At 52.1% G+C, this 18,860-nt stretch overlaps 11 protein-coding genes across 11 annotated transcripts; 6 read left to right on the top strand and 5 right to left on the bottom strand.

Moving 5' to 3' along the window:
• Window positions 1-313: 313 nt before the first annotated feature.
• J4E87_005898 (uncharacterized protein) lies at window positions 314-1,432 on the bottom strand (the record flags this gene model as incomplete). Its single annotated transcript, XM_049377503.1, has 1 exon — window positions 314-1,432. One exon carries the CDS (start codon window positions 1,430-1,432, stop codon window positions 314-316), a length of 1,119 nt encoding a protein of 372 aa, XP_049232544.1.
• A 1,332-nt stretch (window positions 1,433-2,764) lies between these two features.
• J4E87_005899 (uncharacterized protein) lies at window positions 2,765-4,426 on the bottom strand (the record flags this gene model as incomplete). Its single annotated transcript, XM_049377504.1, has 1 exon — window positions 2,765-4,426. The coding sequence occupies one exon, from the start codon at window positions 4,424-4,426 to the stop codon at window positions 2,765-2,767; it is 1,662 nt and encodes a 553-aa protein (XP_049232545.1).
• An 847-nt stretch (window positions 4,427-5,273) lies between these two features.
• Window positions 5,274-6,041, top strand: J4E87_005900 (uncharacterized protein; the record flags this gene model as incomplete). The annotated part of the gene is made up of 1 exon (XM_049377505.1): window positions 5,274-6,041. One exon carries the CDS (start codon window positions 5,274-5,276, stop codon window positions 6,039-6,041), a length of 768 nt encoding a protein of 255 aa, XP_049232546.1.
• Window positions 6,042-6,111: 70 nt separating this feature from the next.
• On the bottom strand, window positions 6,112-7,533 carry J4E87_005901 (uncharacterized protein; the record flags this gene model as incomplete). Its single annotated transcript, XM_049377506.1, has 1 exon — window positions 6,112-7,533. One exon carries the CDS (start codon window positions 7,531-7,533, stop codon window positions 6,112-6,114), a length of 1,422 nt encoding a protein of 473 aa, XP_049232547.1.
• A 1,374-nt stretch (window positions 7,534-8,907) lies between these two features.
• J4E87_005902 (uncharacterized protein) lies at window positions 8,908-9,924 on the top strand (the record flags this gene model as incomplete). Its single annotated transcript, XM_049377507.1, has 4 exons — window positions 8,908-9,295; window positions 9,345-9,553; window positions 9,605-9,769; window positions 9,820-9,924. 4 exons carry the CDS (start codon window positions 8,908-8,910, stop codon window positions 9,922-9,924), a joined length of 867 nt encoding a protein of 288 aa, XP_049232548.1.
• A 217-nt stretch (window positions 9,925-10,141) lies between these two features.
• On the top strand, window positions 10,142-10,636 carry J4E87_005903 (uncharacterized protein; the record flags this gene model as incomplete). The annotated part of the gene is made up of 3 exons (XM_049377508.1): window positions 10,142-10,148; window positions 10,188-10,536; window positions 10,585-10,636. The coding sequence occupies 3 exons, from the start codon at window positions 10,142-10,144 to the stop codon at window positions 10,634-10,636; spliced, it is 408 nt and encodes a 135-aa protein (XP_049232549.1).
• Window positions 10,637-11,092: 456 nt separating this feature from the next.
• On the top strand, window positions 11,093-11,594 carry J4E87_005904 (uncharacterized protein; the record flags this gene model as incomplete). Its single annotated transcript, XM_049377509.1, has 2 exons — window positions 11,093-11,420; window positions 11,449-11,594. The coding sequence occupies 2 exons, from the start codon at window positions 11,093-11,095 to the stop codon at window positions 11,592-11,594; spliced, it is 474 nt and encodes a 157-aa protein (XP_049232550.1).
• Window positions 11,595-12,241: 647 nt separating this feature from the next.
• On the top strand, window positions 12,242-13,322 carry J4E87_005905 (uncharacterized protein; the record flags this gene model as incomplete). The annotated part of the gene is made up of 2 exons (XM_049377510.1): window positions 12,242-12,245; window positions 12,292-13,322. 2 exons carry the CDS (start codon window positions 12,242-12,244, stop codon window positions 13,320-13,322), a joined length of 1,035 nt encoding a protein of 344 aa, XP_049232551.1.
• A 950-nt stretch (window positions 13,323-14,272) lies between these two features.
• Window positions 14,273-15,018, bottom strand: J4E87_005906 (uncharacterized protein; the record flags this gene model as incomplete). Its single annotated transcript, XM_049377511.1, has 3 exons — window positions 14,273-14,688; window positions 14,748-14,878; window positions 15,011-15,018. 3 exons carry the CDS (start codon window positions 15,016-15,018, stop codon window positions 14,273-14,275), a joined length of 555 nt encoding a protein of 184 aa, XP_049232552.1.
• Window positions 15,019-15,590: 572 nt separating this feature from the next.
• On the top strand, window positions 15,591-16,118 carry J4E87_005907 (uncharacterized protein; the record flags this gene model as incomplete). The annotated part of the gene is made up of 1 exon (XM_049377512.1): window positions 15,591-16,118. The coding sequence occupies one exon, from the start codon at window positions 15,591-15,593 to the stop codon at window positions 16,116-16,118; it is 528 nt and encodes a 175-aa protein (XP_049232553.1).
• A 738-nt stretch (window positions 16,119-16,856) lies between these two features.
• Window positions 16,857-18,691, bottom strand: J4E87_005908 (uncharacterized protein; the record flags this gene model as incomplete). Its single annotated transcript, XM_049377513.1, has 5 exons — window positions 16,857-16,987; window positions 17,041-17,864; window positions 17,911-18,172; window positions 18,228-18,437; window positions 18,487-18,691. 5 exons carry the CDS (start codon window positions 18,689-18,691, stop codon window positions 16,857-16,859), a joined length of 1,632 nt encoding a protein of 543 aa, XP_049232554.1.
• Between the last annotated feature and the right edge of the window lie 169 nt (window positions 18,692-18,860).

The following is an 18,860-nucleotide window of genomic DNA, read 5'->3' on the forward strand; positions in this document are numbered from 1 at the left end:
GTTAGCTGGGGTTATAAGGCGTTTCAACTTGGGTTTCCGTGGTTCAAGGGACGGTCCGCTAGTTTACTGGTATACCCATAAATCTCATTGTTCAGTGTTTACTTGAAGCAAAAGCCCGTGTGAGTCCTAGATGTTGCTAATTGATAGGTACATGTAGTCTCCGAATCATCTCAGCTTACACTGAGTCGAGAAGTATCCCAGCCAGATAACACCTCGTTAGGCCCATGGTTGAGCAGCTGACATAGCATCTCGTTGCATTGCAGGCTTACACGTGACGCACTATGCGAGGTCACCGAGGTCACCTTGCGCCTTCTTACTTCGCCAACCTTTTGCCCAGCTCAAACCCCATGGCCATGCCACCCCGATTCTCCAACTCCGACTTCTTCTCTTGCAACTTCTCCCAATCGGAGTCTGTCCTCTCCTCTTCTAAAGCCTCCCTCTTGTAGCGTGCTTGAAACTTCTGCGCTTCTAGCTCTTCCTTCCTTTTCGCCATGATCTCAGGTACAGCTTGACGAGCCACCTCCGCTTCTTTGTTTCGCTTCTCAATTGAGGCCTGAATAGCGATAAAGTCAGCGGCTATGTCGGGCTCTGCCATGTCATCCTTTATGCACAGAGCGCATGCTTGCGCAATGTCGGCATACTCCTGTTCCTCTTCGTCAGCAAGTCCGTCTAGGGCGAGAGATATGGTGGCTTCTTCTTCGGCGAGTGTTTCGATAACCTGAGAATGCTTAGCGGTCTCGGAAGAGTGAGTAACAATGTCCTTGAGAATGCTGATGTACTCATCGACGACTGAGACATCTCCAGGCATGGCAGAGGTAGCGATGAGGTCTTTGGTGGCCTTGATCGTGAGGTTGTCTTCTGTAGCTACGACGATGTTAGAGTTTGTGTCGGAGTCAGAGTCAGAGTCAGAGCCTGAAGATCCGCTTTCGATAACGATGGGCTTGTGCCTACGGCGACCGAGAGCGAAGACGGTAGAGAGGGGGGTGGTAGTACTCTTTCCCTTTTTACGGCTTGGCAGGCGCAAATTGGCCGATGGCGTCGAAGGCGGACTCAGCATAACAGTGTCTGCATCTTGCTGTCCATCAGACTCCGGTTCGAACAATGGACTCTGCTCTCGCTCTCCTGATATGTCTTTCATTTCTGACTTCTTGTTACTACCCGTCTTATCCATGGTCGCTCTCTTGCGCTTCGCGACCGTCTTGCTCGGAGTCGCAGGCGGTGGAAGACGTGGGTCGACCTGAGAGAACATGCCATACCTGCCGCTCGTTCCTGCGTTAGGTCGATCGGGATTCATGGCTGCGTAGTGCTGACGGACTCTGTTGGCCTTGGGATCGATTTTGGCTGGTGGGCTATTGTCTTCGGATGCCTGGCTTGATGAGTCGCTGCTTTCCACCACGCGGGCCTTTTGGGCTCGCCTCGGCACAGCTGACATGGCTGTGTCAGATGTTAGGGAGTGGATGTACGAGATGGGAGAAGAAAGTATCATCGAAGGAATATAAGATATTTATATAATTGAGTGGATGGGCCCAGCGCATCTGTGGTGACTGCGAGTCGAGGTGACCTCGAATTACTATTGTTTCTGCAGAGGCAAGATATCAATACAACCCCCAAAGGGCTGACTATATCGCGAGATGAATGGAGTCTGCGTCACCGCGAGAAGCGTTTGCTCCACCATCCTTGCCTTCCAAGGTTACGCCTACGCCACTACCCTCCTGAACGCTACCCACCCACCCACTGTCACAACCTCCGTTTTTCCGAAACATTTACGCCGGGCATGGGGACCTGTAGAGGCCGGGTCTGGCCTTTTGTCACATTTGGGTGCTGCCCGTTTGCGCTTCTTGCTTTTCGCTTCGTTTGCGTCCGGAACGGGTAGGTCCAGAGGATGTTGCGGTACTTCTCGAATAAGTTTACGTGGTCCAGCATCTAGGTCTAGACCTGGAGCTACAGGGCAACTAATCTGCTTGGAAGGTGTAGCTAGGTCGGCCTTGGGTACGTTGGCATCTTTGGGTAGTAGTAGAGGAAGAAGAGTGCGAAGAGTTGTCGATTCGTGCGACGGTACTGCGGTGATGGAAGCGGGGTTTTCCTCTTTCTTGCGACGTTTTGGAGCCTGCTTGACCGCTTTCCTTGTTTTCTTGATGGTGGGAGTAGAAGTAACACTAGGCACGGCAACAGGCGGTGTGTTCACGTCTCTTATGGATGTTTGCTCAAGTCGAACTGTGTCTGCCGTTGAGAAGTCCAGAGTATGTGGCAGTTTTGCAGGTGAAGAAGCCCTGCATGAACCATAATGCGCTGTCGTCTTCTGCGAGGATTGGGAATAAGGCTCTCCAGTCACTTCAGGTAGGTTTTCAGTAGAGCACGCTACTGGCCTGACCGCGGAGTCGAGAGGCAGGCAATCTTGGGTGACTCGCGACGCCACTTGACATACTGGAGGGCTCGCCGTCTGCTGCGACGCAGCGATCTTGCTTTGAGAGTGCAGGGAAGCGCTCTTTGAAACACATGTAGACTTCAGCAGCCGCTGCGGCGGTGTGTTCGGGTTGAGGAGTTGATTCAGGTTCATGGCGACTGATATTCGAGCTGAATGTGCAATAGGCGAGCGGGTTGTTAAGAAGAATACCCAGCAAGGATGGAAGATAATTCGTATTAAGAATGTATGGGGCTGCATTCAAGCGCCTATATACCGGAATTCGCATAAGTAACCAGAGTTCTCGTTATTCTGAGAGCTCAACCATGGTTCGCACACGTGACCGCCCATCACACGCTCTTATTAGTCACTCTCCACATCGAGCGTCCTCCGCCTCTTGAACATGTTCCTCACCTCAGCCCTGCGTTCTTCGATCTCGTCTCTCTTCTTCTCCAACTCTGCGCGCTCTCGTTTCCATTTCTCCTGGAAAGCCTCGAAGCGCGCATCCATAACCTCCAATTCGTGGTCAACATTGTTGAGGTCCTTCGTCAGAGCATTTTGCTGCATGACCAGCCTGGTGAGGGCGTCGAACTCTTCGTCTTCGGCTGAGCGCTTGGAGTTGCGCGGCGGGGCTGTGGGTGTTGCATCTGCTTCAGGGCTGGCAGATTTGGGAACCGAGGTTGTCGGCAGCGGCTTCTGCGTTGATGTTGCATGAGGGATTGTACGACGTGCGATTGAAGGGGCCGACTTACGCGCAACGCTCTGCGGGAAGCGAGGCGCTTTAGGCGTGGGTTCATTAGCCAGCGTCGACTGGGTGTTCTGCTTCTCTGGGGTGTAGGAGCTTTCGCTACTCTCATCTGCTATACTGTCATCCATTGGTACGGTACCCGATGATTTGAAGGCGCTAGGGCCCATCTGATCAGAGATGTACTCCAGTGCGCAGCGGAGACGCTCGGGGTAGGCCTTGGTTTCGTGTAAAACGCAGTCCGTAGCAATTCCAGCTGCGATGAAATACCACTTGACCATGAGCGTCAACCTGGCTTTGTCAGGTGGGTCGCTTGGACCGGTACTTCTGGGGTAAGTCTTGCTGAAAGGGTGCAAGATGCGCTGCTTCCCTGTAGCTTCGGCGGACATTGACGCGTAGGTACCACGAGCGCTTTCCAGGTAAAATCGGATCTCATGGAAACCCCGCTGCGCTATTCGTACCATGTAGGCATAGATTCTGTGCTCTGTCTTCGCATGGGTTCCGACGAATAATTTCTTCGGTTGGGCTTCTAGGATGTACGTCTGATCCAAGAATTCCATGTCATGAGCATCGGGAATATTCTCCAAGAGTCGCAACGCGCCGCGCTCAGCAAGGTATAACCATAGTAGTTGCAAATCCGGATTTCCGTCCCAGCTCATACCATGTGGGGTATCGTATGTGACGTTGCTCTCAGGTGCGTTTACCAAGCCATTTCGGTTGGCAGGCAGCAATCCATTCGGGCTTTCCATGTCTTCCGGCTCTGAGCTTTCCTCCACGGTCTCGCCTGTTTCTCGGGGGTGCTTATAGGTCCCATGGCTTCCATCGGTATTCCCGTAGACCTTTCTCAGCACAGACGATAACCGCCGACTAAAGTCATCGTTCCACGCATCGATTTTGCTTATATGACCTTGCAAAAGGAAGTAGTAACGTATAATCATGCTAAGCATTCGCTTCTTGGTCTTCGTTCCATCTGTGAAGTATTTGAACGGAACGATGAGAGGCTTCGTCATGGCTTCATCTCCGGTAATTGATGGTAGCGTCGAGGTCGCGCGGTCATCGCCAATGGATCTGAGGCAGTAGCGAACCTCCCAACCACCGCCGGATGGCAGCAGATAAGTCAGCACGTTGCGGTTGCCTACGTTTCCGATCAACAGACTTGGGGATTCCGCCTCATCCAGTGCATTTTCAATCCAGGTCAGGGAATCCGCTGGTGGCAGTGCATCCATGCAGGAGTCGGCGCCGGCCTTGGCCATTAGCTTTCGAATTGTCTGGAGGGACATTTTCCGGTTTTTGTGGAAGGTGATAAGTCGCCGAGGATAGCCGTCTGTGTCGCGTTCCAGCGCATCCGATGTCTGGTCAATTGTTTGTCAAGGATCACGGGCCTTGTTGCCAGCAAGTCGCGCGATGATGTTGGCGCGTCTGAGCTACAACGCGTCGCCGGAGGCTCGACCCCCTGCACTCAAGATATATGACAAAGCATGCGGAGAAGTCTGGTGCATACTACTCTGGACTACAGCAAGATATATCGCAATGGACGGGGTATTGATGATAAGGCTAAGAAGATGCAGGTCGCAGGAGCGTTGCTTGTTCCGGGAAGGATCAGGCGGTCCACTGCCGCTAGCGGGAACACGTGCACGTGCACTGGAGTCCTCGCGTGCGACACCTTCTATGGTGTTCGCAAATGATGTCTCAATCGTGTATTCACGCGTTTATTGTGACAGTGTATGAAGCTCTGAAAATCCGCTCCCCGTCCTTATCAGCTTTTAGGTATTGAAATACTTATATATATCATTTAAATTTGAAATCTCCCATCGAACAGCACACATGGCTGAGAGTGAGCCGTCTCTGGCGACACTACCACTGATTCAAAAAGCTCTCTATCGGCTCGTCAGTTCGATACCCCTTAAATGCAGTCTTATGGGGACACTTCCACTAGGCTTCATTTTTTTTTGCTCTTTTTGATTCCACGAGGTGCACTTTCACCTTCACTTTTAAGGCCGAATGCGGCAATGATGTCACACTGCAAACGCAACGCACAGTGACCTCGAATTGAGCTTTGCTAGCTCTATCTTTTTGGCCTTTAACCTCAGATTCTTACATCCCTTTACCACCTACATATCCTCCACAATGGCTCAAAACATAGAGTCACAACCCCCCGGCGCCTACATGTACGACGAGATCGACGCGCTCGCGCAGAAACACTTCCCCGACGTCTACAACGCGCTCCTCGACGTCGACGACGTGCCCTGGGAGCGGCCTGACTACGACAGAGTCGGCTTCTCCTCACACTCGCTCTTCCTGGGCAACGTTGTCCTCGACAACATCACGTACAAAGCCTCGGCATATATGACAAGCCAAGGAAACATCCAGTTCTTCCGCCGCAACATCAGTCTTTCGCGACGCGATAACGAACGCCTTTCCCTGGTCAGTCTATGGGCATTTCTGGACGAGAATTCTGAGCGCCCAAGCATGGATAATCTGAAGGCATTGTGCGGTTTCTACTTCGTTGCTGCCGGATATGCCGAGGTGGTGAATGCGAAAAAGGGTTGGTTCCGAGATTTGAAGATGGCTTGCACAAAGGTCGGTCTCGGTCTTGGAGCATTGGTCGATGAGCCTGCGGTTTCTGGCCTGGGTGGAGAGGCGGAAAGGAACGTTGAGAGGGCCCTGAGTTCGCACGATGGCGACGTCGAAGACAACGGGGATTCTGGAGACGAGACGGACGTCACGGTGGGGCCGGAGATGAGGGGCCTGGGTGCTGGAGTTGACGAAGTCAAGGTTGCACACATCCTGCAACGGCTCTTAATAGTAGTCAAGACCAAGCAGGAGAGCTGGGGCGAGCAGATTGAGGCGGAACTGAAGTGGGCTTGGCCAAACTACAAGAAGTACTGGAGATAGGAACAAAGCCGGGTTGAGACTTGAGGGATAAGAATACCGCTAGAACGCTAAAAATGATGAGACTACTGAGCTACTGCTGTTGCTCCTTGCACCTTTGCTGCTTGGTCCATTTACTGAACTTGTCCTTCTTCCACCCGCTTTTCCAGGTGAGTGTGACCCTCTCTCCATCGATGTTTAACTTCTGTGGCTCCTTGTGTGTTCCAAAGCGTATACTGCTGCTAAGGTGGCATTTAGTCGGCGGGTTCTCGTTCCAATTCCTCTGATTAACCGAGGAGTAGGACCACTGGACGCAGTATTTGCTGTTGTCGCAAGACTCTTGGCATGCCTCTGGCGACGCTTCTCCGTTCCCAGCGCGGTCCGCGTCCTGATGTTCGCCGCCTTGGAAAAGGATGTTCCATCGGTTGTTCGAGGACTCGGAGGATAAGTTGTCCCAATCATTGCGTGTGTAATTCAAGTCTTCCGGGGTCATGAAGCGGTACCATAGATCTGCAAAGCGCAGCGTGGGCTGGTCCGAGGGTCGGTCCTTCTCCAATCTGAGCAGATCACTGCCGATGTCCGGTGTAATGTGGTGCATCAGCAGGATAGGCTCGCACCATATGGCGGGCGAGAAAGGCACCGTGCTTGGGTCGAATCCAGAGATGCTGGGCCAGACTGTGGTAAAGGTGATTTTCACCTCGGCCTGCAGCGCGCTGGCGACGAGGTCGAAAGCTGTCGTGTGGTCCGCGATCTGCTCCCGCCAGTTCTGGATAAAGTCTTTGCGCTTCTTGAACAGCTCCAGCATGACTCCTCGCGAGAGGATGAACGACGTGCCTCCGGCGGCGAAGGGATCGGGAACGCGCGCCGTCGCTGGGGCAGGTGGGTTGCCAAAGAAGTGCTTCGCGTCTGGGTCGTGTTGACTCAGCCAATCGAGTAGGTTCGGCCTGTTGACGTACGTCTCATCGCCAGCGAAGACATACCAGCTGCGGTCTGGTCTGTACTCCCACGCAGACGCCATCGTCTCCAGTATCTTGTACTTGTCCAGTATCTCCATCTCCCTCTTTTCTTCTTCCGGGTCCTCCTTCTTCAACTTGGCCAGGGGTATGCTCCTCCGCGCATAGTCGACCTGAGCGCGGTATCGCTCCAGCTGCTTCGTCTTCTGTATGAAGTCGGATTTGTAGCGCCAGATGACGTCGAAGACGGGCCATCTTCCGATCTGCGTTTGTAGGTCCGAAAACAGCAGGAGCGTGCCATGGTCTTGTTCGTTGGTGTTGAGGATGAGAGGCGTGACTTTGTTGTAGACGTCGTTTGCGGTCGTGGTGACGGCGACGACGAGCTGGTCATGGTCGACTTGGTGCGGGCCGAGGTTCGACTCTTGCTGCGGGCGCTTGCTCGGCGGAAGCTCTTCGTCGTCGTAGGTGCGCGGCCAGCCCTTGACCCAGAAGAAGGCGTATATGAGGATGACGCTGAAAACGAGGCGGGCCGGGCGCGGCATGTGCTTCCGGTAGGACGACATGGTCGCTAGCGTTTGCTGTGTGGCATCTGTCGGGTTAGTAGCTAGAGGAGGGAACAGAGATCAAGATCGAAGATGGCCACAACGTGTTTCACCCCATCGCAATGGCCCGATCCATGTTTGAGAAAAAGCGCGTTGCGAACGTCCGCCCGCATTCAGGGGAGCCTAGGCCCGACCGAGACGCGTGGAACAGCCCTGGTGTGGCGCGGCCTCGTATTGCTGAGGGACACGCGTCGCGGGGGCATCAGTGGAGCATGGCTTTGAGACCTACATTTACAGCATCGACAATACATTCCCCTTCCAAGACGCGAACTACATAGTGCAACGGCGAGAGACGCCGCATGAGGCGTTCCTGCCCTCTTGGCGATGCATCGGAGGAACAGCTAGCAATCTCCGACGATCACCAGATCGCCGCTACGACTCCCTGCGTCTACCATCCCTCTCTTCCTCGTCACATTCCATCAGCTCCGTCACTCAGTATAGCTTCAGCAGCCCAAACTGCCAATGATTCCGAGGTCACGATGTGTATACGGTACGCTCACAACAGCTGGCCCGTATATCCGATCACACCGAAGCGAGCACCTTCCCCTCACCTGGACCTGTTCGGTGGTCTCTATAAAGTGCATGATGGAAGATCTTGTGGAGTATTGAAGAAAATAAACTCCCAAGCAGTGATGAATTTAAGACGCGATGCAACAGGTGGTGATCATATGGAAGGAACCGATGCTGACCTCGTAGCCACTCACCTCGATAAGGCAAACCATCAAGCAGATATATACGTCCGCCTGCGTCAATACAATGTATCAGGAAAACCGAATGCCAAAGTAGTCAGCAACTCACTCAATGGTGACGGCGATCGGTTGCTGGTTTCCGCGGCAGGCACACAGTATCTGCTTGCTGTGAATGTGTCACTGTTTACTCGACGCATCCACTTCAGTGTAGCAAACTGCGAGCCAATCTCTAAGGTGGTTATAAGCCCTCGAATTAGGCCTTTTTTCTGTAGCCCGTATAGATATGCTAAAACGGAGTTAAGTACTCCATCATTCATTGACCTCCCTGCGATTTCACTGCCTTGGGCTAGAGATTGTGGCAGGTCAGACTACTAGGGCCATACCTAATGAGGCTTGAGCGTGTAAGTACTCCAATCACCCTTCCAGCACATGTATATTCATTAACGCGGTTATCAGCTGCCTTCGATCTAACATGGTGTGACACAGCGATTGTTTGCGCGCATTGCCCAACTGCGGATTGGGATATCGCGCCACGCAAGAAACTATAGCTGCCAATGTCACGCTCTCCTCTATATATCGACCTCTCGAAACCATTCAACTATATTTCCAACCCGGGCCGTCTACCAGTCTTTCAAGTCCAGTCAAGATGTCAAACCAGAACTCGGAGTCGACAAATTGCGCAGATGAGCGCCCAGCATGGCAGGAGGAAGGTTTCAATTCCCATCAAGAATGGCAAGACTGGCTAAACGAATCCGAAGCCACCGATAATGCATACGACGCCCAAGCGGAGGCGCCACCGCCTGATGATAGCGATGACGATGAAGGCTTTGGCGAGGAGTTTGTTAGCGAGCAAAGTTCACAGGACGAAGATGACGACGACGAGGAATCAGAAAACGATAAGCCTGGAGAGAACGCCGAGCCTGAAGACGACAGCAATCCCGAAGACCATTCCGAGGCTGCAGGCAGCCGCGAGCCTGGAGTAAGCAACACCCCAAACGTCGACGAGGCTGCGCTCATTTCTATTTACGGCTTCGGTAAGTACTCGAATAACCTTTGCAAGACGCGATCTAACGCAATGGGTAGCCCACAACAAGAACAAAGACTATGCCCTCGTTGAGCAGTCAGCTCGTGGAGCCCTCAACGCTATAACCATAGCTCTTCAAGACATCATCAACAGGAGCCAGGCGCGACAAGGTAACCCAGAGAGCCTTGCAAAAGAGATCGAGAGTGCCTTTGCCACGACTTTACCTACGTATTTAAGCGTCCAGGCAGTGCTCCAAGGTGGACCACAAGTCAGTCTTTCTCGAATGAATATGAGAGTGCCCAGCTGACTCGGTTCACAGGCTGTCGGGCGGCCAATTCCCCTCAGTGCCCTTCCTCCGCAGAGTAATCAACCCTTGATCGGCACCTCTACCGCCGTGTCTGTCCCGCCCTCTCCGCCTCCGCCTCCGCCTCCCCCGCCACCTTCAACGGCCAGTGGTGTCGGAGCCTTCACCACTGCAAGAGATGTACGTTGCATCCCTCTAGCTAGCGTTTTCGCGATACTGACATTGTATAGGATAGCAGCGCTTCCCAAGAAGAAGGTGCTGACAGCGACGATGAAGAGGATGTTCAAGACATTACAACGCCGTCACGCCGAATCAAGCAATTCAGGCACCAGTAACTAGATGGGATTATTCATATAAGAAGTTTGGCGATTGAAACGCATAGTGATGAGAAGAGAGTTTGCATATTGGCCTAATTTGGAGAATCACTTTCACCAGGAAAGGAATTGTTGAAACTTTTCACTTAGGCTTCGTATATTTGATTGACTCTCTCGCAATCTCAGCGCTCTGCAACCTTTGCAACCTCAACGCCGCCGGAACCTCTTCAACATCATCATGTCTCGTGCCACAGCGGCTACTGATGCTGACATCAATGTCACAGGTCTAGGTCAAGGCCCCGTGGTACTTCCAATCCGAGCGCCTTCGCTCGCCATCTCGTCTTCCGTTTCGCCTGCTCAGGCACATCCCATCAAGCACTACGGCAGGGATGCGAAAACCTTCAAGGCCGCCGACCTCCGCTTCGATGACGGCTCGTTCAACAAGCCTGGCACAAAGGCCTACTACAAGAGCTTTGGTTTCCGCGAGAAGACAACAAGAACCAGCGATCAGAAGATGGCCGGAGAGAGGAACGAGAAGCAGTCACTCGTCATGATCTTCAGCAGAAATGCTGTCAGGCGATCTGCCCTGACGGGATCTGTCGCAAACAGAGCTCGGAAGCTGAGCAAGAGGCAGTAAGCGTGCTATTTTGATCCAATTGGGTGAGTCTAATATCTCCATAGGAAGTTCATGCGCAAGGTCAACGACGACGAAAAGTTCTTCAAGTGGGACTGAGTGCCTGCAAAGGAGGCGGAGTACGGGCAAGAGACAACGAGTCCGACTTCCGCTCCGGGAACGAGGCCTGACGTCATGAAAGACCTGAGAAGTGGCTATTGGGCGGCGAGTGTTGATGTCTGTTCTTGCCCTGTTCTGCGGCGATGGTTGAACGTAAGAACCGTCACTGCTCCCATACTCATATCCTAGTACTGCGCGTTTGTTCTGCAGTCACGTTCATCAAGAAACGCACGCGATCACAAAGTAGTATCACTCACTTTCTAGGCCCTATAAAGTCTTGTTGCCTAGCTGTGTGTCATAACCTCCGCCTACTAACACCCTTCTCTTTCTCTTCCACCCCTAAGTTTGCTCTACTATACTACATCCCTAATGCCTAAAGCATTCAGCATTCCACATGACTCAGGTGGTCGCCGTACTCCACCAAATCCCCCACCGACCAGGAAAACCGGCCTCTCTATGAGCGATTTCCAGTATCAAGGTCCTCTAGAAGACGATCCCGCTACCACCATAGCCCGTGGTCTCCGCGAGAAACGACTACGATTCACCAAAAAGATACCAAACGATCACGACAGCGATATCTGCTCACCAAGAGACCGCCGCAGTGCCCTTTCCGTATTCGACGAAGCCGTCGAAAAGATCTGCGAAGACAACCGCCTGGAAGTAACTACCGAGGCCGACTACAAGATCAGGGTGATTTTAGGGATCACCAAAGCGCAACCTTCTGCATCGGTGTTCCAAAATAAGCAACAACTCTCGCCCATAGACCCCCAGTATGCCGAGCCTCGTATCGAATGGCACGACGATCCATACAGCTATCACTCAACTTGGCGGTTGCAGCACTGGCGCAAAGACGGTTGGCCCGATTCGTTTCCTGAGAGAGCCATTCAGAAAGAGCGAACTATGCAAGGGGAGCCCAGATCTTGGAAAGATCAAGAATGGGCTGAGCCTGGAGGACTGAGTTGAGAGTCGGTAATCGGAGCGGAGATGATCGTGTTTGAGAATTACAAGCAGCAGACGTAGCCATCCCGGACCTCCACTTGCTGGGGAATCATCTAGGTAAACAGGCCTCGTGTATTGAACTAGATGAACGAGATGAACGTCTGACGTTTTGTTGAGATGCACTCGCAGAATCTCTTGAATCCCGATTCCTCCAATTCCTCCAAATCATAGTAAGCGTTAATGTGACTGGACTTATGCTGGGTAGCTAACGTATCTTCTCGAGCTGTTTCACACCCATTGTTGCCCTAGGGGTTAGCACTGTGCAATTACAGAGTAGGTACGCGTGTGAATGAATCCCCATACCATTCGTCCTGAAAAGTACAGATTTCATGTTCTAAAATCTTGTTCCTCAGTAAGAACTCACAACTACCAGCCAAACATGCCCCATTTAAAAGAAGGTACTTCGCTATGGCGAGCTATAAAGGAAAGGGCAAATAATCAGACTGAACTAGGCCATCCGGCTTCGACGTCGATGGTACAGGTGGCTACTGCTAAAGAAACGTTCGCTTTACCCGAACAACAAGATGCCAATTCTTCAGATACGTCCACGACTCATATTTCACAACGTGTAACGAGATCTGGGAGCGGCCACGGTGGAACTTCCCCATGGGTCCGCCGTACTACGCGCAATGTGAATCAGGTTTCTCGGGATCAAGTTCTAACCGAAGAGGAACAGCTGGAGGCTGCTTTGGCTGAATCTCTGGTACAAGACTCTGCAACGCCCGCCCAGGAACGCCCAGTAAAGCAGACACGGAAGAGGCCCTCAAAGTCCAAGGGTCTCCTGACTTCGCGGAAAGCGCAGGAAGCATTACCTCGACTCCCTGGACAACACACTGCTCTGAAGCTGCCAAAGTTAAGAATTACAAACGACAGGATATGGGTTGTAAGGGAAGTAGACAGCCTATCGCAATCGCTGGATACTGACGAACCATTGGATGCTTTCGATCTTGAGCAAGCTAAGGACCTCGAACGTCAACGGCAACTCCTATATTTAGCCGAGGTCGAGCGACAGGAAGGCTACATACACCCTGTTCAAGGTGAGCAAGAAAGCGCTATGCGCAGCACACTTGCTAATGATGTGGATAACGATGACTTCACTGCTGCATTCATCCTAAGGGAGATGGCAAACAGTGACATCAGTGCTAATCCCGAGAGCATGGATTTTGTCGAGAGACTCATGAATCCATCCGCTCCTGGAGGGACTTTGGAGTCGACTAACTCGGCTAAGAAAGAAACCTCGCGTGAGGTCATACCCCTTCGTCGTTCGACACCAAATAAAACTGCCGCTGCTCTTGGAGCTGGGAAATCGTCCTCAAAGGCTATCGAATCTGAGCAACCAGCACCAGAGCCCTTAAAATTGGATGAGGGCGAAGGTTTCATGCCATCCGCGGCAAACGACTTCAAGCTCAAGTATGATAGCCCCTCCGGACGTCGAGCGGAGGAGCTTGATGCACTAATGAAGCCTCCGAGCCGTCCAAAGACCTTTCCAGCTGATCTTGCTGGTGAGAAGACTTTCGGCCATAAGAGCTACAGAGGTTTCGGTACTAGGCCGAAGGATGATGCCGCACACAAGATGGTCGAAGAGATGGAACTCGAACATGCGCGAGCACAACAAGACGTAGAGATGGCTATGGAGGAGGAAGACAGGTGGGACGAGCTTTGGGGCGTTGAGGAATGGAAGGAGTAGACCTTTCTGAGAGACGAGAAGATGCTCAAGTACTGCTAGAGAAATTGTATGTGTACACACCTTTGTGAATCTAGTAAGCGAGTACTCAATTCACGCACTAAAAACTAGGCAGCTATCCACTACAGATAATCTTCCATCAATTGCCCATTCACGCTGTGTTCAGTGATCTGCCTGACTGTGGCGGGAATATAACCCGTGGTAAGCCGAGACAAACTTTGTAATGTAATTGCTTGAACAGCCATATTCTCTCCGCCACTTTGACTCGGCTAGCCCTCAATGAACATAGAGCACTTCCATTCGATCTACAAAGCTGGCGAGATGTCGAATAATCCACTAAAAACTCCCACTATCACGATCTCAAATCGCTGTCAGCAAGACACCGCTGCTGTTACCAGGCCTCATCAAAGTTTAAGTCGCATGGGATGGGTTGATCACCGCATTAGTAGGCCTGATCGAACAGGCGAACGTCACACCGAGCAAGAGCAAGAGGTAGCGAGGACCATGCTAACATTGAGACAACTGGTTTTGTTCTCTACAAAGGCGCATGCAACAGACATCCCCCTCAATATGAGCGGGCCTGTTATAATCCATGACAGCGACGGTGAGCGGACGATCACTGCAGGACCGACCCCGGATACGACATCAGCGCCCCATGCTGTAGCATCTGCGAGAATTGCTATGATGTCAGTGCCAGGCAGCAATGTCAGTACGACGAATATTCCCGCCACTGAGGATGTAACTATTCCAGCTGTGCGGAAGATCACACTAGAGGAGTACATTAGATTGAGAAAAGCGAGGAAAGATAGGGAAGCACATGAGAATGCTTGACCTCGGACAGTGAGGTAAGTCCGGGTATGGTATAGGACTACGTAGTGTACTTATCATCTACACAGCTCGGGTATCCTGATCCTGAGGCCGACATGTAGTCGCCAACGCCATCCACCAGCGTACTATGCACCACCCTTGGCTAGAGCGGCTGCCTTACGCTCGCGCTTCTCACGACGGACGCGGGCCGTGCGACGAGTCTTCGTCTCCCCGGCGATTATCCTGCTTCTCCGAGGTGTTGCGGAAAGAGGCGCGGAGGGTGCAGGGGAGTTGGCGACGTAGTCGCTCGCCCACTTCGACAGCATCGGACCTGGCATGGTCGGAGGCAAGCCCTTGACGAGGATGGGGCTGCCATCCGCCAATGCCCTGACCCTCTTGTCCATGAACCCGTTGAGGCGGTCGTACAGACGGGATGCTGCGACCCCGGCCCACCACCACCCAACTGTGTTCACCGACAGCTCGTGCTGCAGGTCCCAGATGTCCTGGTTCAGACCGCGGAACAGCAGGTCGAAGTCGCTTCGGTCCTTCTCAGTGGACTCGCCTGGAACTTTATGTTAGTGTGCGGACAAGGCAAATGTCGAATACTCAGAGAATGCGCACCGTACAACACCGCGAAGGTGGCCTCGATCTCGTTCTGGGCCAGAAACGACTGCCCTCCGCTGAGGCGGAACTGCTTGTGAAGTTGGGATGCTAGATCCATCATGATGATATCGGATCGGCGAGGCGAGAGTCTGAAGATGATCAGATTAGTATGTGAGCGTCAAAAATTTTGAGAAATTTTGAGGCAGGCGTGAGGTTGTTGTGGAGGTCGCTTGACGACGCGCAAGTCGCAAAGGCAGAGTTCTCTCTCTTCACCTGGGCACGTCCCCATGGTAACCGCCAGTTTCGTTTGCATTCTGTGCTGCTCGGTCTGAGCTCGTCGCTACATCTTTCCGTTATCTGTTCTTCTATCAGTGCCATGCACAATACAATGTCATGCTGCTAGTTGATTGCAACATTCAGGCACGCTACGTACTGAACTTTGATGAGCTCATTGTTCACTGTATGTGCGGTTTTGACAACCTTGGAAGTCTTGCAAGTAGCAAACATGTTGACCCTACCCTCATACATAACCTTGTTTCTCCTTAGATCAACAAGCTTCATAATCTTATTGAAGAGGTGTAAGATCTACACAAGCTTGTTCAGATGGCGGCCTTCACCCAACCTACTCCACCGATTGACTTTAGACGAGATATAGAAGCTTTCAATCTTTACCACGAAAAATGCACTACCAAACCTATCAAAGAGACCGTTGCGCACCTCCTCTACGCTCTGGACAATACAGAACCCATCGTAGACCGCACCAGTACTGTTTACACAATATTTCGTAATGCGATGGTGGTCTGGAAGACAAGGATCGATAAGAAGCACGACGCCGACGCGAATCGATGGTACTTTCACAGGATGAGGAGAGAGTTCAGGGCAGTAGAACATGTGCTCTACGGTACTACCAGCGACTCGGATAGTGACGGTGAAGGCGATACGAACGACGAGAATTCCGAAGATGAGGACCAAGACGATGAGAGCCCTGAAGATGCCGGATCTGAAGTGGACTCAGAAAAAGACGATTCTGATGTAGCCCAGTCTGCAAGTTCGACTGATACCCACACAGACATTTCAACGCGCATCGACGAAGCGAAGGATAACACTGTGGCTGAGAAAACCCCAGACATGCCTTCACCCAAGACCAAAACGAAGCCGTCTGCACGAACTACGCGTTTCAGCCAACGGCTCAAAGATCTCGACGCTCTCAGAGCACGAGAAAAAGAGAACATGCATCACAGCCCAAGGCGAGAGAAAGGCAAAGAGTTCAAAGGAGGACCTGTCGACCCAGAGCAAGCGCATCTAGACATCGGTGAAAGAGAGCTAGCTGATCATGACGAAGAAGTCGTACTAGCCGAACTGGAGAGTAATGTACGAGGCGCGGCCTAGAAGAGAATGGAAGAAGCTGAGACTGACCTGTGAAATACTAAATGCTTTGCTAATGTTCACTATTCACACGGTTGCTGCAGCGGGATTATCGGCATTGCGATACTCGAGATCATAGCTTCGCTTTTACTCATTGGCGACTCATTAGTAGTAACGACCGAAAATATTTTGCCCAGGTGTTCTCATTTCAAATGTGACGCGGCCACCAGAATGACGTAGCAATGCCATGTGGGCATCGCCCATGACCTTAGCGTCACGTGACTATGCTCTACCACCCAACCACTTCCAGGTGTACTTGCTTTCACCCGTGATGCGCTTGCTGTAGTACCTGGAGAAAAGAAGAGGAGCAAGTACAGAAAAGAGAGAAGGCAGTAATGACGACGTTGAAGATTGGGATGACGGGTGGCGTGGGCTTGGTTGAGCTTGCCGTGGCGCGGCGAATGGAAGTGTCGTAGCGTCAAGACCTGAGTACCGCCACCAACCTTGGTATGCTTGTTGCGACTATCGCATTGCCGACGTTAGCGTGTCTCCGTTCTTGTTCTTTGATGATGATTAAATGGACGCACTCTGCGAGAAAATCTATCACCAAAGGCAAAGGAATGGTTGCACATGAACATTAGGTAGTTGGCATAATCGTGGACGCGAAACTTATTTAGATTCACCGGAGCAACGATAGCTTCGGGCGCATACTCTATGTAGCGAAGAGTGATAGACAGCGTCGAACTATTGACAGGACACGGCCTAAGCAGTGCGCTCGATGGTGGTGGTCTCCATCTTGCCGTGCTCGGTAACCGTTCCGTCGTCGTGGCCGTGGTTGACGGTCTTCTCGACAGCCCTGACAGCCTCGTCGGCAAACTCCTTGTCTTCGAACACTGTGAAGATGTAAGTGATAGATCGATAGAAGTCGTCTTTGTTATATACTTACAGAAAGCAAGCTCCTCGAGCGTGCGGTTGTACGTCTCAGGGTACATGAGGTAGACGAAGCAGAACTCGAATGTGATCCATCCGCAGTAAATGGCAAAGTACTTCCACTGAATCGCGTCAAGAGCGATAGGGTTGACGTAGACGGAGAAGAATCCGGCGAGCTTGCCGAACATTTGCTCGACACCGATACCCATGGTACGCTGGGCGTAGGGGAAGAGTTCGACGAGGTAGGTGTATGTGAGCGAGTTGTTACCGATGTTGTAGCAGGGCGAGTATGCGAAGAAGAAGACGAGCGAGGCGATTTGCGCAGCCTGGTTCTTGGTGCCGTTGGCATCGGCGACTTGGAGACGCTGGAAAGCGATGGTCATAGCCATGAAGACCATGGTCATGGATCCAGCGGAAAGCATGAACATCCAGCGACGGCGGAATCGAGTGACGACGAGAGCGATAGTGACACCGTTGATCAAACTCCAGCATTGGTTGGCGATGTTGATGCGCGTCTTGGCGTACTTGGTAGTGTATCCCATCATCTTGAAAAGAAGATTTTGGTAGTACGAGATCAAAGTGTTTCCGCTCATCTGGGTGAAGAGACCGAGGAAGCAAGAGATGAAGACACGGCGTCGCATACCAGGTGTACGAACCATGTCCATCCACGAGCGGCTTGAGTTCTCCATCTCAAGTTTGATTGTGGATCGGATCTGGGCCATCTCGGCTTGTACGAGGATGGAGTTGGCGTCGCCTTCGGCATGGTATTTGGTCAAAACAGCGAAAGCTTCATCGTCGCGATCACGGCTGACAAGCCAACGTGGGCTCTCAGGTAGCAAGCTAGTAAAGTCAGTGTGGAACTCTAAACTCGTTCGGAGGAACGTACAAAACAGTGCAAATTTGGAGGATGGACGGGCAGATCTGCAGCAGAGATGGTGCTCGCCAGCCCCAGTTTCCAACCATCTCCGTTGTCTTGATTGAGATGGCAGCGGCAAGGATGGATCCGATGAAGTAAGATGCGTTGAAGAGCGAGGTCATGAATGGGCGTTCCTTGGGGTAAGCCAACTCTCCGATCAGGGAAGAACCGGAGACGATGGCGAAGAGGATACCGAAACCAAGCAGCATACGTGCGATGATGTACATCCCAACTGATAGTGCGTTAGATACATCGCCACTGTATATGTGTATGAATTGTGTACGTACTGTGCTGAGCGAAACCTTGCAACAAAGCGCCGATAACCATAATGACGGAACCAACGAAGATAGACATGCGTCTACCGTACTTTTGGCTCAACCAGGGTGCGACCGGAACTGCAAGAATGGAACCGAGCTGGTAGCATGAGGACATGAAACCGATGATCTTGGGTTCGATGCTGGCTTCGCCATCTGAGTCCTTGTAGCCTTCTCCGAAATCTGAGGCTGTCAGCCTTGTGGATCTAAAGCTGCAACAGTTTTGACTTACATGTGTTAAATGGAACGGAAAACTGAAGTGTGCCGATGAGCTGAGAGTCGAAACCAGAGGTAATCTCAACACCCATGCAGCAGCAGAAGAGCCAGATGTACATAATGCGCAGATTCGGTTTCTTCCACCATCGCACCTTGTCCTGCTCCACCATGCGGGTGATGATGGGGTCGGAAGTACCATCCTGAGCTTTGAGGAGACCCATGATGCCGGTGTTGGAAGCGCTGGAGGCTGCTGGTGTTCGAGCAGATTGGGGTTTACCCTTTATAATACGGCGTGGCCCAAGGGCGATCCACTACCCCGGCTCTTTACCCCAGATGCTCCGTAGCCTACCTAGGCTAAGGCGGAGAACACGACCGTAATACCGAACTTGC

Source organism: Alternaria ethzedia (assembly GCF_023757985.1).
Source record: "Alternaria ethzedia strain BMP 0044 chromosome Unknown scaffold_13, whole genome shotgun sequence".
Classification (NCBI taxonomy): domain Eukaryota; kingdom Fungi; phylum Ascomycota; class Dothideomycetes; order Pleosporales; family Pleosporaceae; genus Alternaria; species Alternaria ethzedia.